Source organism: Capra hircus, chromosome 2 (assembly GCF_001704415.2).
Source record: "Capra hircus breed San Clemente chromosome 2, ASM170441v1, whole genome shotgun sequence".
NCBI classification, from domain to species: Eukaryota; Metazoa; Chordata; class Mammalia; order Artiodactyla; family Bovidae; genus Capra; species Capra hircus.
The window spans coordinates 68517205-68532449 of record NC_030809.1 but is presented as its reverse complement, the minus strand read 5'-3'; the positions used below and the strand labels follow the sequence as shown (position 1 = coordinate 68532449).

Sequence of the window (15245 nt, the reverse complement as noted above, 5' to 3'; positions counted from 1 at the left end):
ATACATCTCACCCTCTCCTCCCCTCTCCCCATGTCATATCTGTGTTTTACAGATATCAAGGATGATTACTGTCAAAATATGAATAGGAAATCAAGGAATGATTCAGTTAGATGTTATTTTGATATAGGTATATAAATTAAGAAAAAATCTATTTGAAGGGAAATGCCCTGAAAAGGGGAAATGGTTAGTAGTTATGTAATAATAATATGTATTTAAAAGGGCAAATTGGTAAAAACAAACTATAAATAGATAATTATTATTACTTATAATTTGAAATGATATAATTTTGCATAGAGGTAAAATCTCTAATATATTCTGATTTAGTTTTCTCCATTTGAATACTTTTATTATAGAATCATTTTTCCAGAGAACCAAAAGATATAAGTTGCTGCATGTAAACAGCATTACTAAAATTTGCCTTATATACACATATTCAAATTGAGATTAGTCTAATTTTGCTTTTCGATATGTAATTTTATTCTGATCATGTGTGAAATTATTCTAAAGATACAAAAAGCTTTGTCATTTCGAATGGTTAATTATTTTACCTAAGGGGAAAGAGTGACTATGGTAAGACTGAATCGAATGACAGTATGTCCACTCTTAAATTTTATTCCTGGCTGTTTGCCCAGGTTTTTTGGAAGGTCTTAATCATTTTGTGTCCTGATGATGGCCAGAGGTGCAAAGAGACAGTGTCTAGTGACTCAAAACAGTTTGAATGATGTAATCAAACAGAACTGAAAAGTTATCTTCTATCTCTGGTGAAGCACAACTGAGAATCCTGAAGGGGTTCACCAAAGAAAAGATGTTGCAATTAAAATATCATTTCACTTCAGTTCTCTACTTATTCAGCTTAAATCAATAATGACAATGGGATCTCTCACGGTATTTCACTAGCTGCAAGGAGAGGAAAAGTGCCTGAAGGATAACACTGTTGGAAAAAAGTGAATCAATGCATGCGCATTCTGGTCTTTAGATACTTCATGGATTTAATTGTTCTGTTTCAGAAATATGAGATGACGTCAGATACGTGGCTGTCTAAACAGGTATGGTATAGATGGTCTCTTTATGTCACATTTTGTCATCATATCTACCCTATTCACTCTTTTGTTTTATATATAACTTTTTCTCAAAAGTTATTTCAGTTGTATGAGTTTAAGGCTCTGTTATTTTTGAATAAGTGAGTCTTTTTCGTTAAAATATATGACTTGGGTTTTATGACATCATTTGTGAAAAGATTACTTTGTTTTTTTCTTTGTTTTTAATAGAACACAAGTTGTTGAATTAGTACCAGGATCCAATTTCAGGACCATTCATAAAAGTAAATAGTTGTGTTGAAGAAAAAGGTGCAGCCCATATAAACTAGGAACCATCAGCACTGCTCAAGTTGCCCAGAAATCTGACCAAGTCTCCACATAAACTGCTACTCAGACGAACATTTCCTTAGACAGTTTCCAGCTTACACAGTGCTAGCTTGTGATATCAATGAAGCTAGAACCAGATGATCACAAATGTCTCCACAACGTGCTGTCTAACTGGATATTTCAGAAGGAAACACAAGATTATTCAAATGTAGATCAACCTATTTTACTACTAACTTCATCACTGCCTTTTGCAGAGGAAATGTTTGGCTTGGCTTATTTGGTTTTGATTTGTTTTGTTCTTTACAGTGCTCTTTTATTTCATATTCTCTCCCTGGGTGTCATATACATCTGTGGTTTCAATTGCTACCTCTGACTGTATAGCCCCAGGCAACTAAATTCTCTGAGTTCTGATATATATACAAACTCATGCTTGGCATCTTCTCCTAAATCTATAAAAGTAACAGCATACTCCTCAGGTTCAAACTAAATTCCATTCTCTTCCAGTAAGTCAGTATTCTTATCATAGAAGTCACAGAAGTATTTATCCACCCAGCTATCAAAATCATAAACCTACTGAGGATTATTGAACTTTTCGTATCCTTATCTGCATATGTTACTCATCACCAAGTTATTCTGATTTACTCGCAAAGACTTCAAGTCATTTACTTCTCTCCAATTTACAAACACTATAGAGGATCAAACTATCAGCACTGTGTTTCCTCCTTGACTGGTGAACTCTCAGTCCCTTAGGAAACTGCCAGTCTGTTCTCCACATCTCAGCCTGGCTGAGTGACCTTTTCAAAACACATCTCTAATTCTACTGCCCCAAACACTCTGATATTCTCTTACAACTGATAATTTTTATCTCCCCTTCATTCTACAGATAAAGACCAACATCTTAAAGGGTCTATAAGAGATTTATTTGAAAGCTTTTCCAGCTCTGTGTCATATCATCTTTTCTCTCATTTTCTCCATTAGCCCTCATATTCACCAGACCTTTATGTGAACTCTTCCTTCTGAACAGAATTTTCTCAATTGCTTTCTTACCTGAAAGTTGCTTATTTGTCAAACTTCAGCCTATATCACCTGCTTAAGAAGTCACCTCTTCAAACCACACTAATCAAATAACATCCCCCAATAAAACTTAAAGTCCAGTGCAATATTTATGTAAACGTACACAGTTAGTTCTGTGATTTTTTTTTTTACAAACTTCACAAGGGCAAGAATGTTGTTCATTTTTTATTATTCATTATGTAACAAATGCTTAAAATACAGTCTGGTTATAAGAAGAGTTCCATATGTACCTGTTGAATAAAAGAGTAAGAAAGATTGTGAATAGGCTGTAGATATATCTGTCTCCCTATCTGACTATCTGTCTATGTATCATCTATCTGTCATCTCTCTCTCCATAGATAACAATATAAACTATTTAATCATAGTCAATGTGCAAAATTAAACTGAGGGAAACCTGACTTTATTTAGCAAAAAAAAAAAAAATCAAAATTAAGTTAAATAATTGAAAATAATTAAAAATATATATGGATTTATTCTAAATTATCTGCATTATTAAACCTATTCTAATTGTCAGTGAAATTCATAATAGTCTAACATACAATAACACAATGTATGAATTTTTAGGATTATGTTACCTACATTTTAAGTCCCAAATTTATGAATATTTAATAGAAATTTAAAAAAAACACAGTTATCAAGTATTCAATAAGAAAATGTAGGAAGTAGTTTGTTGCAGTTGATTTTTTTCTCCAAAAGTTCTAAGGGAATTTCATGAAATACTTAAATAGAATTCAGTGAAATTAAAAGAATGAGAATGTGTAATGAGATGAAGCAACTTTCAAAGAAAATGAGAAATTTAATGTAATACTCATGCTTGTTTTCTGTTTGGTGAGAAGAGCAGAGAGAAGTGAGCATTTTTCTCCTAGCTTTCAAGAGACTTATAATTGGAATAACTGGTATAAAAAATGCTTGGTCAAGAGGTAAAGTGTGCTATCCTCAGTTCACTGGCTTGTGTGTCATAAACACTGCCTTGCTTAAGGTCATAAACATGGACAGTGAGATTGGCTTCATTCTTTATTTGATTGTAGGAAATGCTCTACATAGAGCTGTATAACTAGTTTCTGTCCAGTGGTGAAAGTTTTTAAACCCAGAAATGTATTAGTAATTATGAACCCCATCTATTCCTTAAAATGAACTATTTCCAAGGTATGAGAATTGGAAGAAGAGGGACTAACATAAAAAGGACAATGCTACGATTTAATTTTGGAGTAAAGCACAGGAGCAGAATCTTAAATAGGGAGGAGCCAATAGTTTGGAGTAAATGTAGTGGATAAAGTGATATATATAACAAATATTTTTGCCCATTGTACACACGCATTCATCTGTGCAGTTATACGTAGGTCACCTACTGTGTCCTAGAAAAAAAAAGATAAAATTACAAACTTAGTTTAATTATTACTTGCCTAGTGAAGGAAGTCAACCATATAATAGAGTGCTCTGAAAGTCAAGAGAGATGAATACAGAGTACTACTTAGAGTCTCCAGGGAGAGATTTCCTAAATAAAAGGGGCTTTCTAGCTACAGAAATTTAAAAATGGTTTCTGTTTTGAGTTTAAGTAAAAAATGAGGAAGATATAGCACAAAAAAGACGAGTGAAAGCTTACTCCAGACAGAAGAAATTCCATTGCAAAGGCAGAGAGACATTACATATAGGCAAGGGATAGAAAATACAGAATTCTTGACTCTATCATAGTTGCCAACATCCATTGGTTAATAGAAAAATCAAGAGAATTTGAGAAAATCATCTACTTCTGCTTCTACTCTGCTAAAGCCTTTGACTGTGTAGATCAAATCAAACTATGGAAAATTCTTCAAGTGATGGGAATAACAGATCACCGTACCTGCCTCCTGAGAAACCTATATGCACGACATGAAGCAACAGTTCAAACCAGACATAGAACAGTGGGCTGGTTCCAAATTGGGGAGGAGTACATCAAGGCTGCAGATTGTCACCCAGTCTAAGTTATATTTAAGTTATATGCACAGTACATCATGGGAAATGCTGGGCTGGATGAATCCTGGAATCAGGATTGCTGGGAGAAATATCAAGAACCTTGGATATGCAGATAACACCACCCTTATGGCAGAAAGTGAAGAGGAACTAAAGAGCCTCTTGATGAAGGTGAAAGAGGAGAGTACAAAAGCTGCAATAATACTCAACATTCAAAAAACGAAGATCATGGCATCTGCTCCCATCACTTCGTGGCAAATAGATGGGGAAACAATGGAAAGAGTGACAGACTTTCTTTTCTTGGGCTTCAAAATTACTGCAGATGGTGATTGCAGCCATGAAAATAAAAGACGCTTGCTCCTTGGAATAAAAGCTATGACAAGCCTAGACAGTTTATTAAAAAACAGAGACATTTCTTTGCCAACAAAGGTCCATCTAGTCAAAGCTATGGTTTTTCCAGTAGTCATGTATGGATGTGAGAGTTGGACTATAAAGAAACCTGAGAGCTGAAGAATTGATGCTTTTGAACTGTGGTGTTGGAGAAGACTCTTGAGAGTCCCTTGGACTGCAAGGAGATCAAACGAGTCAATCCTAAAGGAAATCAGTCCTGAATAGTCATTGGAAGGACTGATGTTGAAGCTGAAGCTCCAATACTTTGGCCAACTGATACAAAGAGCTGACTCACTAGAAAAGACCCTGATGCTGGGAAAGATTGAAGGCAGGAGAAGGGGATGACAGAGGATGAGATGGTTGAATGGCATCACTAACTCAATAGACATGAGTTTGAGCAAGCTCCAGGAGATGGTGAAGGACAGGGGAAGCCTGGCCTGCTGCATTCCATGGAGTAACAAAGAGTCAGACATGACTGAGAGACTGAACAACAAATCACAGTGCGGAATGTGATTCACTCAATCAAATACCTTGTCAGTATTTATTATCTGCCTTGCAAAGCATTTTTCCCACCCTTGTGTTATATTAGTTCAGACTTTCAAATTTATTACACATACCATTTACATTTTCATGAGTGTCCATAAAGTGTACAAGAAAAATAATATTTGTATTTTTTATATTTATTATATTTTCTATTAGTAATAATAGAGTAAAATAAATAAATAGAATAATTAAAAAGAATAAAAATATTTATTTTCTATTAGATAGAAATATTAGTAAGACATTTCTATTTTACTAATGAAACTAGAATCAGACTTGAGATTATTAAGTAGTTATTAATTTACTTATTCAACAAATGATTATTAAATACAACTTATGCAATAGTCACTGTCCTGGGTACCAAATGCAAAGCAGTGAAGAATACAAGGTTTTTGCCTCATGGAGCTTACATTCTAGAGGAACGCCTTCTACTTCCCATCTGCTTACCTACCTATATGCACACATACACACATCCATTCATATACAAACAAATGTACACATACATAAAATATAATATGTTGGATGGTACTAGGTGGTATGGACAAAAGAGATGATCGCTAAGAGGGTGATGGGAGATTCAAATACCGTTGGATGATCTAGTTTCCCCAATCACAATTTACATGGGATTACCAGAAAACACCTGCCTGCTAAGGTAGATTTAGAGCAGAGAAAGGATGAGATCAATGAAGATCTTTTTGCAGCAGCATGGATGGACCTAGAAATTGTCATACTAAGTGAAGTAACTCAGGGAAAGACAAATAACATATGTTATTGCTTAAATGTAGAACTTTTAAAAAATGGTACAAATGAGTTTATTTACAAAACAGAAATAGTCACGGATGCAGAAGACCAGCTTTGGTTACTGAGGGGGAAGGGAAGGGAGGGATAAATTGGGAGATTGGCATTGACATATGAACACTACTATCCCAAGTGGCTTAGTGGTAAAGAATCCACCTGCAATGCAGAAGACCCAGGAGACATGGGTTTGATACCAGGGTTAGGAAGATCCCTTGGAGAAGGAACTGGCAACCCACTCCAGCATTCTTGCCTGAAGAATCCCATGGACAGAGGAGCCTGGTGGGCTACAGCCAAGGGGTTGCAAAGAGTTGGGCACAACTGAGAGACTGAGCACACATGAATATAAACAAAATAGATAAATAAGAAGAACCTATTGCATAGCACTGGGAAATCTACTCAGTGCTCTGAAATGCCCTATATGGGAAAAAAATCTTAAAAAGTGGATATATATATTACTGATTCAGTTTGATGTATACCTAACACAACATTGTATATCAACATTATTCCAATAACAAAAATAAATAAGTTCCACCAACAAAGAGAGTGAACGAGAGAGTGAGGGCTGAGAAAGAGCCAGGCAAAGTGAGGGAAAAAAGTTAAAATGTGCAGACTCTGGAGCAGAAAAATGCAGGATGCAGAAGGAAGGAAGAATAGATGAGAAAGAGTAGAGGATCAGGTCATTTAATAGTGCTTGAGCCACTCTGAAGACCTGTTAAGGAAACCATATCAAAGCCTTGCTTTATACCATATGTATAGTCACTCTTCCCCTTCATGGATCACAGCCTTGTCTTGGAGAAGGGGCTTGTGTAACTCATTGAAGTTATGAGCCATGCTATGCAGGGTCATCCAAGACAGATGGGTCTTAATGAAGAGTTCTGACAAAACATGGTCCACTGGAGGAAAAAATAACAAATCACTTTAGTATTCTTGCTACAAAAACTCCATGAACGGTATGAAAAGCAAAAAGATATGACACCAGAGCATGAGCCTCCCAGGTTGGAAGGTGTCTAGTATGCTCCTAGGGAAGAGCAGAGTACAATCATCATTAGTTCAAAAAAGAGTGAAGTGGCTGGGCAAAAGCAGAAATGACACTCGGCTGTGGATGTGTCTGGTGGTGAAAGTCAAGTTGGATGCTGTTAAGAACAATATTGCATAGGAACCTGCAGTGTTAGGTTCATGAATCAAGGTAAATTGGACATGATTAAGCAGGAGAGGGCAAGATTGAATGAACATCAACATCTTAGGAAACAGTGAAGTAAACTGGACAGGAATGGGTGAATTTAATATAGATGACCATTATACCTACTACTGTGGGCAAGAATCCCTTAGAAGAATTGGAGTAACCCTCATAGTCAACCAAAGAGTCTGAAATGTGGTACTTGGGTGCAATGTCAAAAATGACAGAATGATCTTGGTTCCTTTCCAAGGCAAACCATTTAACATCACAGTAATCCAAGTCTATTCCCCAAACACTGATGGAAAACAAACTGAAGTTGACCACTCCTATGAAGACCTACAACATCTTATAGAACTAACACTAAAAAGAAGTCCTTTTTCATCATAGGGGATTAGAATGCAAAAGTAGAAAGTCAAGAAATATCCAGAATAACAGGCAAGTTTGGCTTCGGAGTACAAAATAGGCAGAGCAAAGTCTAACAGAGTTTGTCAAGAGAACAGGCTGGTCACAGTAAACACCCTTTTCCAAAAGCCAAAGAGATAGCTTCACAAATGGATATCACCAGCAAGTGAAAGTGAAAGTGAAGTCGCTCAGTCGTGTCCAACTCTTTGCGACCCCATGGACTGTAGCCCACCACGTTTCTCCATCCATGGGATTTTCCAGGCAAGAGTACTGGAGTGGGTTGCCATTTCCTTCTCCAGATGGTCAATATAAAAATCAGATTGATTATGTTCTTTGCAGCCAAAGATGGAGGAGCTCTATAGAGTCAGCAAAAGCAAAACCTGGAGCTGTCTGTGGCTCAGATCATGAGCACCTTACTACAAAGTTCAGGCTTAAATTTAAGAGAGTAGGGAAAACCACTAGGTGACCATTCAGGCTTAAATTTAAGGGAGTAGGGAAAGCTATTAAGTGAGGTGTGATGAAGTCACTCAGTCGTGTCCAACTCTTTGCAACCCCATATATCATATCCTACCAGGCTCCTCCGTCCATGGGATTTTCCAGGCAAGAGTACTGGAGTGGGTTGCCATTTCCTTCTCCAGAGGATCTTCCCAACCCAGGGATCAAACCCGGGTCTCCCACATTGTAGGCAGATGGTTTACTGTCTGAGCCACCAGGGAAGCCTAATGGCCTAATAAAACCATTCAGGTATGATCGAAATCAAATTCCTTATGATTAAACAGTGGCAGTGATCCGACTCTTTGCGACCTCGTGGACTGTAGCCTACCAGGCTCCTCTGTCCATGAGATTTTCCAGGCAAGAATACTGGAGTGGGTTGCCATTTCCTTCTCCAGGGGATCTTCCCAACCCAGGGATCGAACTCGGGTCTCCTGCATTGGAGTCAGACGCTTTAACCTCTGAGCCACCAGGGAAGCCCCAGTGATAAACAGATTAAGGGATTAGATCTGGTAGACAGAGTGCCTGAAGAACTATAGACTGAGGTTCAAAACAATGTATAGGAGGCAGTGGTCAAAACCATCCCAAACAAGAAGAGATTCAAGAAGGCAAAGGGGTTGTCTGAGGAGGCTTAAAAATTATTGAAGAAAGAAGAGAAGCAAAAGTCAAAGGAGAAATTTCAAGGTATACTGAATTCAGAGTTCTAGAGAAGAGCAAGGAGATATAAGAATGTCTTCTTAAATGAACAATGAAAAGAAATAGAGGGAAATAATAGAATGGGAAAGAATAGAGATCTCTTTAAGAAAATTGGAGATATCAAGAGAATATTTCTTGCAAAGATGGACATGATAAAGGACAGATAGTAATGACCTAAAATAAGCAATAGAGATTGATAAAAGGTGGCAAGAGAGAACTATGCAAAAAGGTCTTAATGTTAACTATGGATAATCCCTATGGTGTGATCACTCTCCTAGAGCCAGACATCCTGGAGTTTGAAGTCAAGTGGGCCTTAGAAAGCATTACTACTAATGAAGCTAGAGGAGGTGGATGAATTCCAGCTAAGCTATTTCAAATCCTAAAAAAGATGGTGCTGTTAAACTGCTGCACTCATTTTGTTAGCACTTTGGAAAACTCAGCAGTGACTCCAGGAGTGGAAGAGGTCAGTTTTTATTCCAATCCCAAAGAAGAGCAATGCCAAAGAATGTTCAAACTAGAGTACAGTTTCACTCATTTCACATGCTAGCGAGTTTATGCTCAAAATCCTTCAAGTTCAATTTCAACAGTATGTGACCTGTGAAATTCCAGATATACCAATTGGGTTTTAAAGAGACAGAGGGACAAGAAATAAAATTGCCAGCATCCATTGGATCATGGAAAAAGCAATGGAACTCCAGAAAAATATCTACCTCTGCTTCTTGAACTATTCTAAAGCCTTTGGGTGGATCAAAACGAACTATGGAAAATTCTTAAAGGGATGAAAATACCAGACCACCTTACCTTTCCTGTCTCCTGAGAAACCTGTATGTGGGTCAAGAAGCAACAGTTAGAAATGGACATGGAACAACTGACTGGTTCCAAATTGGGAAAGGAATAGAACAAGGCCAAATAATTGTCACCTTGCTTATTTATCTTATGATGCAGAATACATCATATGAAATGACAGGCTAGATGACTCACACGCTGGAATCAAGATTTCCAGGAGAGATATCAGTAATCACAGATATGTAGACAATACCATTCTAATGATGGAAAGTAAAGAGGAACTAAAGAGTCTCTTTAGATGAGGGTGAAAGAGGAGAGTAAAAAAGCTGGCATGAAACTCAACATTCAAAAAACTAAGATCATGGCATCTGGTGCCATCACTTCATAGCAAATAGAAGGGGGAAAAGTGGAAGCAATGTCAGATTTTATTTTCTTTGGCTCCAAAATCAATGCAGACAGTGACTGCAGCCTTAAAATTAGAAGACTCTATCTCCTTGGAAGGAAAGCTATAACAAACCTAGACAGTGTATTAAAAAGCAGAAACATTGGTTTGCTCACAGAGGTCTGTATAGACAAAGCTTTTTTTTCCCAGTAGTCATCTAGAGATGTGATAAAGAAGGTGGAGCTCTGAGAAATTATTGCTTTTGAATTATGGTGCTGGAGAAGACTCTTGAAAGTCCCTTTGACAGCACAGAAATCCAACCAGCCAAGCCTAAAGGAAATCAACCCTACTTCATTCAGGGATGGAATGATGCTGATGCTGAAGCTCCAATACTTTGTAACATGATGTGAAGAGCCAACTCATTGGAAAAGACCCTGTTGCTGGAAAAGAATGAAGGCAAAAGAAGAAGGAAGCAGCAGAGGATGAGATGGTTGGATAGCATCGCCAACTCAGTGGGCATTAATTTGAGCAAACTACAGGGAATTGTGGACAGAGGAGCCTGGCACACTGCAGTCCATGGGGTCGCAAAGAATTGGACAGGACTTAGGGAATGAACAACAACAACATAGTCACTCTCACTAATCCAAAAGAAAGAACTCAATTTTTTGTTATGTAAATCCAATTTCTTAATGTTTCCCCTTAAGCAAGAGAAAGCAGTCTATAAGTATAGCCTCCATCATTTAATTTTCAAAAACAATTGTATTGATTTAACATGCCACTGGAGTTTAATTAAAAAATCATCAAATGGACATCTATGTTTGTGTGTTTGTGAAAAAGTGAGCAGCGAGGATGGGAAATGTGAATTAAATCATTTTCAATTGATTGGTTCCAATTTTGCAGTCTTTTCATTTTTATATTTACAGTAAATTTATATACACATCATCAGAAATGTATCTTCAATAACTTCACTTGCTGAGTAAAAGATTTCAGGAAGATGTATTAAATATTGTACGTTATACAATTTTCCAAATTAAAAAAAGAGTTTGATAAACTATTAATAGCTGTTCATATTTTCTTAATTTTTGAAGGGTACATCTCTAAGCACAATCATATGTGAAGATATGAAAGCTATTTTCTGAACCAGTTTCAAAACTGTCGTTAGTCTAATTGTGAATCATTTCTATTCAATATGCAAGATACTTTTCCATTCATCTCACCTTTCAAAAACACATATATGCCCATGTGCCTAAGGCATCACTGAGTTCACTTTAAAAATATTATCATACTTGTATATTTTAAATAATAATTCAACCTTTTGCCAAAATAAACCAATTGTTTGTCTAATCCATGCATGTATTGGTAGTAGTTGGCAGCACAATTTTCAGATGCCCTTTTGAGATTGTTATACGTGCTTCTGTTTTTTAGAATGAGGAGCCCGTGTTTTCTAGAGATGGCAGCAAATTCTTCATGACAGTTCCTGTGAAGCAAGGGGGTCGTGGAGAGTTTCACCACATAGCTATGTTCCTGGTCCAGGTAAGTGCTGTGTTCCTCATGTGGTTTGTCTTCGTTGCCATCCACATGGCATTCTGCATTTATGGTTAATATCTGTGGCATCCAGTCATATATCCAACTCAGGGATATTTTAGGAAAAGGGTCCCCATCCATAGCCTTAATTCAAGCCACCCACAAAACATTTTCAGCATTCAATAAAACTTAGTGAGATACACATGTGTGGTATGAGTTGAGGGCCTTGGGATATAGAATTTAATAAATAGAAAGAACCAAACTCCTACTTTCAAAGATCTGAGGAAACTCGAGAGACAATTTCTCATTCAACAAATATATATCACCTATTTGGTACAAGTAATGTTTTCAAAATGTTATAAAATTTTACATACCTGAAGCAACCTGAATGTCCATCAAAAACTGAATAGTTAATACGTTATGGAACACTCACAGAAGGAAATGCAATGCAGATTCTAAAAACTAGGGTAAAATAGATTTCTTAAGTGTTGTCAAAGTCTCAAAGTCACAAAATCTGTGTTACATTTTTAGGGACTTTTTGATAAAAAGAGAATAAAGTGTTATTTTTCCTCTACATTTCAAGTGAATGTTAGTTAACCAGTTTATTCAGTTTTACTAATTATAAAATGAATCAGGGAATTCACAATAAATAATTAAAATATGGTAAGATTATGAGTCAATTTGAAACTAATTCCCAATAAAATATTCATGAGAAATAAAGTTTCCTTCAAAATCAAATAAACAGTCTAGTCACAGGTAAATGATGATTTATCAAGATAAAGCATTGTGGATAAATTGGAATCTTTCTTAAGAATGTTATAAACATACTAGCCAAGAATCAATTTCATACTTACTTTGTTGTTGTTCAGTTGCTCAGTCATGTCTGACTCTTTGTGACCCCATGAACTGTGGCACACCAGGTTTCCCTGTCTTTCACTATCTCCCAGAGTTTGCTCAAACTCATGTCCATTGAGTCAGTGATGTCATCCAACCCTGTTGCTTCCTTCTGCTTTTGATCTTTCCCAGCACCAGGGTCTTTTCCAATGAGTCAGCTCTTTGCATCAGGTGGCCACAGTATTGGAGCTTCAGCCTCGGTATAAATCCTTCCAATGACTATTCAGGTTTGATTTCCTTTAGGATTAACTGGTTCAATCTCCTTGCCGTCCAAGGGACTCTCAAGTGTCTTCTCCAACACCACAGTTCAAAAGCATCAGTTCTTCAGCACCACAATTCGAATGGGTGATTATCTTGTGGCACAGATGGTAAGGAATCTGCCTGAAATGCAAGAAAGAGACCCAGGTTCAATCCTTGAATCCGGAAGATTCCCTAGAGAAGGGAATGGCTAACCATTTTCAGTATTCTAGCCTGGAAAATTCCATGGAAAGAGAAGCCTGGCAAGTGACAGTCCATGGGGTCAAGAGTTGGACATGATTGAGCAACTTTCATGCTTACTAAGAATAGAATAAAAATAAATGTGGCAAAAGATTCCCTAAGCAACCGGAGTGCTTTTATGTTCTTAATATCTTCAAGTCTTGTGCATGTTCATAAAATTTTACCATTATCCATATACATATTTACATTGGGCAGCTCAGAAACTTGAATTCTTAAAGTCAATGTCAATAACTTAAAAGGCAGCACTTTTCCAAAGTCTGTACTATTAAAGTAATTGTCATGATTTTAACTTTAATTTTAAGCAAAGCTGAAATAAATAATTTGACCATACATAATTTCCACAGTGGAGAAGTAGATCATTTTTCAAGGTATATTATTAAATTAGAAAAATAGCTTATAGAGTAATATATGATGTGATCTCATTTATGTTTTTAAATAAATGAATGCATTTGTATATGAAAAAAATTGGAGGTGATTCTGCACTGAACTATTAAATGATTATAACAGACAGGTGATATTAATGGAATACTTTTTGATGTTTATGTGAACTGGAGGAAGCTTTACCAGCAAATTGCTGACTTGATTCACTTTTGCTTGTTAACCATAAATTTTGTTATCATAAATACTGGGGATATACTTGTGCCAAAATAATAAATCTTCCAAATCTTACAATTGCCTGTGGTAACATCTTATTAAAATTTTAATTATCTGCATTTTTATTCAGTAATCTGAATACAAACCCAAGTAGTCAAAATTATATACAAATTGTGAATATATTCATAAGATACAGAGAAAGGTAGAGAAAGATGTGTAATACATCTATAGATGAGTAAACGTAACATAAATGGACTTTCATTGGCTCAGCAGGTAAAGAATCTACCTGAAGTGCAGGAGACACAAGAGATGCGGGTTTGATCCTTGGGTGGGGAAGATCCCATGCAGGAGAAAATGGCAACCCACTCCACTATTCTTGTCTGAAAAATCCAAAGGACAAAGGAGCCTGGCAGGCTGAAGTCCAAAGGGTCGCAAGGAGTTGGACACGAGTGAGCAACTAAGCATATCTTAAGTGTTAGTCACACAATTGTGTTAACTCTTTGGGACCCCATGAACTGTAGCCCACCAGTCTCCACTGTCAGTGGGATTCTCCAGGCAATAATACTAGACTGGGTTGCCATTACCTTCTCCAGGAGATCTTCCAGGGGTCGAACTAGTGTCTCCTGTATTGGCAGGCAGATTCTTTACCTTCTGAGCCTCCAGGGAAGTCAACTAAGCATATACATATGGAGAAGGGAATGGCAATCCACTCGAGTATTCTTGCCTGGGGAATCCCATGGACAGAGGAGCCTTGCGGGCTATAGTCCATGGGGTTGCAGAGAGTCAGACAGGACTAAGAGACTTTATATATATATATATCTTAGAAGATAGTCTATCCAACAAAGTAGGAAGTGAAATGTCTTTTTGAAAGTGTGGAGTTGGCAGTCAGGGATGAACATGTTGGCATGTAAGAACTGAGGTATTTATATACCTAACAAAATTTTCTTTACAAGCCTTAGGAAGAAATACCTCCTGTCTCCCAATCAAACCAGTCTGAAATGCAGTCTAATTCATTATTTCTGAAATATTCAGAACAACTTCATAGAGCAGATGTGTTTACTTTGTTCCTCTTCCATATGGAGATTATAACAAAATTTCATTGAACTAGAAAACATTTTTATATATTCTGGTTGCAGTTCAGAGAACTTGTGGTTTGCCTCACTGAGAAATAAACATGGTTGCATGATTATTTGAAGATATTTTGGCAATGTGGCTAAAGATAACCTACTTTGTTAATGAATCAGAGGTCAGTGCCTAGCTAAATACAGTTTATTCTTAAGTTAATACATATATACACACAGAGAATTTTAGTAAATATTTTGAATCTCTTTGCCTCAATTTTAAAATAGCTAACAAAAAAGCTCTTTAATGAATTGTTTATAATTACCATATTGACATCTACATATATGCACACTATAAAAATTTGTAAAGTAATAACTGAATAAACTATATAAAGGTATATATAACATCAAATATGGTCTCATCACCCCACACTGGCACATTGCAAATCAGTTGTTGTATATGTTTTGAATTCCTTTTTACGTGAAAAATATGTCATTTTTCACCTAAAAACATGCAAAGCTATATATTTACTTGTAACATTTAAAGAGTGATTTATGAGTATTTTCTCACATCATTTAATTGCATTCCTAATATTTAATATTATTTTAAAATGTGATTTTAA

The 15245-nt window shown here is 36.4% G+C and overlaps 1 protein-coding gene across 2 annotated transcripts in view; it reads left to right on the top strand.

The window, feature by feature from the left end:
- Positions 1 to 15245, top strand: part of DPP10 (dipeptidyl peptidase like 10) — a 771622-nt gene that overhangs the window by 681409 nt on the left and 74968 nt on the right. For both annotated transcript variants that reach the window (XM_005676208.3, XM_005676210.2), the window contains exons 12-13: positions 1008 to 1046; positions 11477 to 11584. In XM_005676208.3, the coding sequence (XP_005676265.1) occupies positions 1008 to 1046; positions 11477 to 11584 (147 nt within the window). The remainder of the gene's footprint in view (positions 1 to 1007; positions 1047 to 11476; positions 11585 to 15245) is intronic.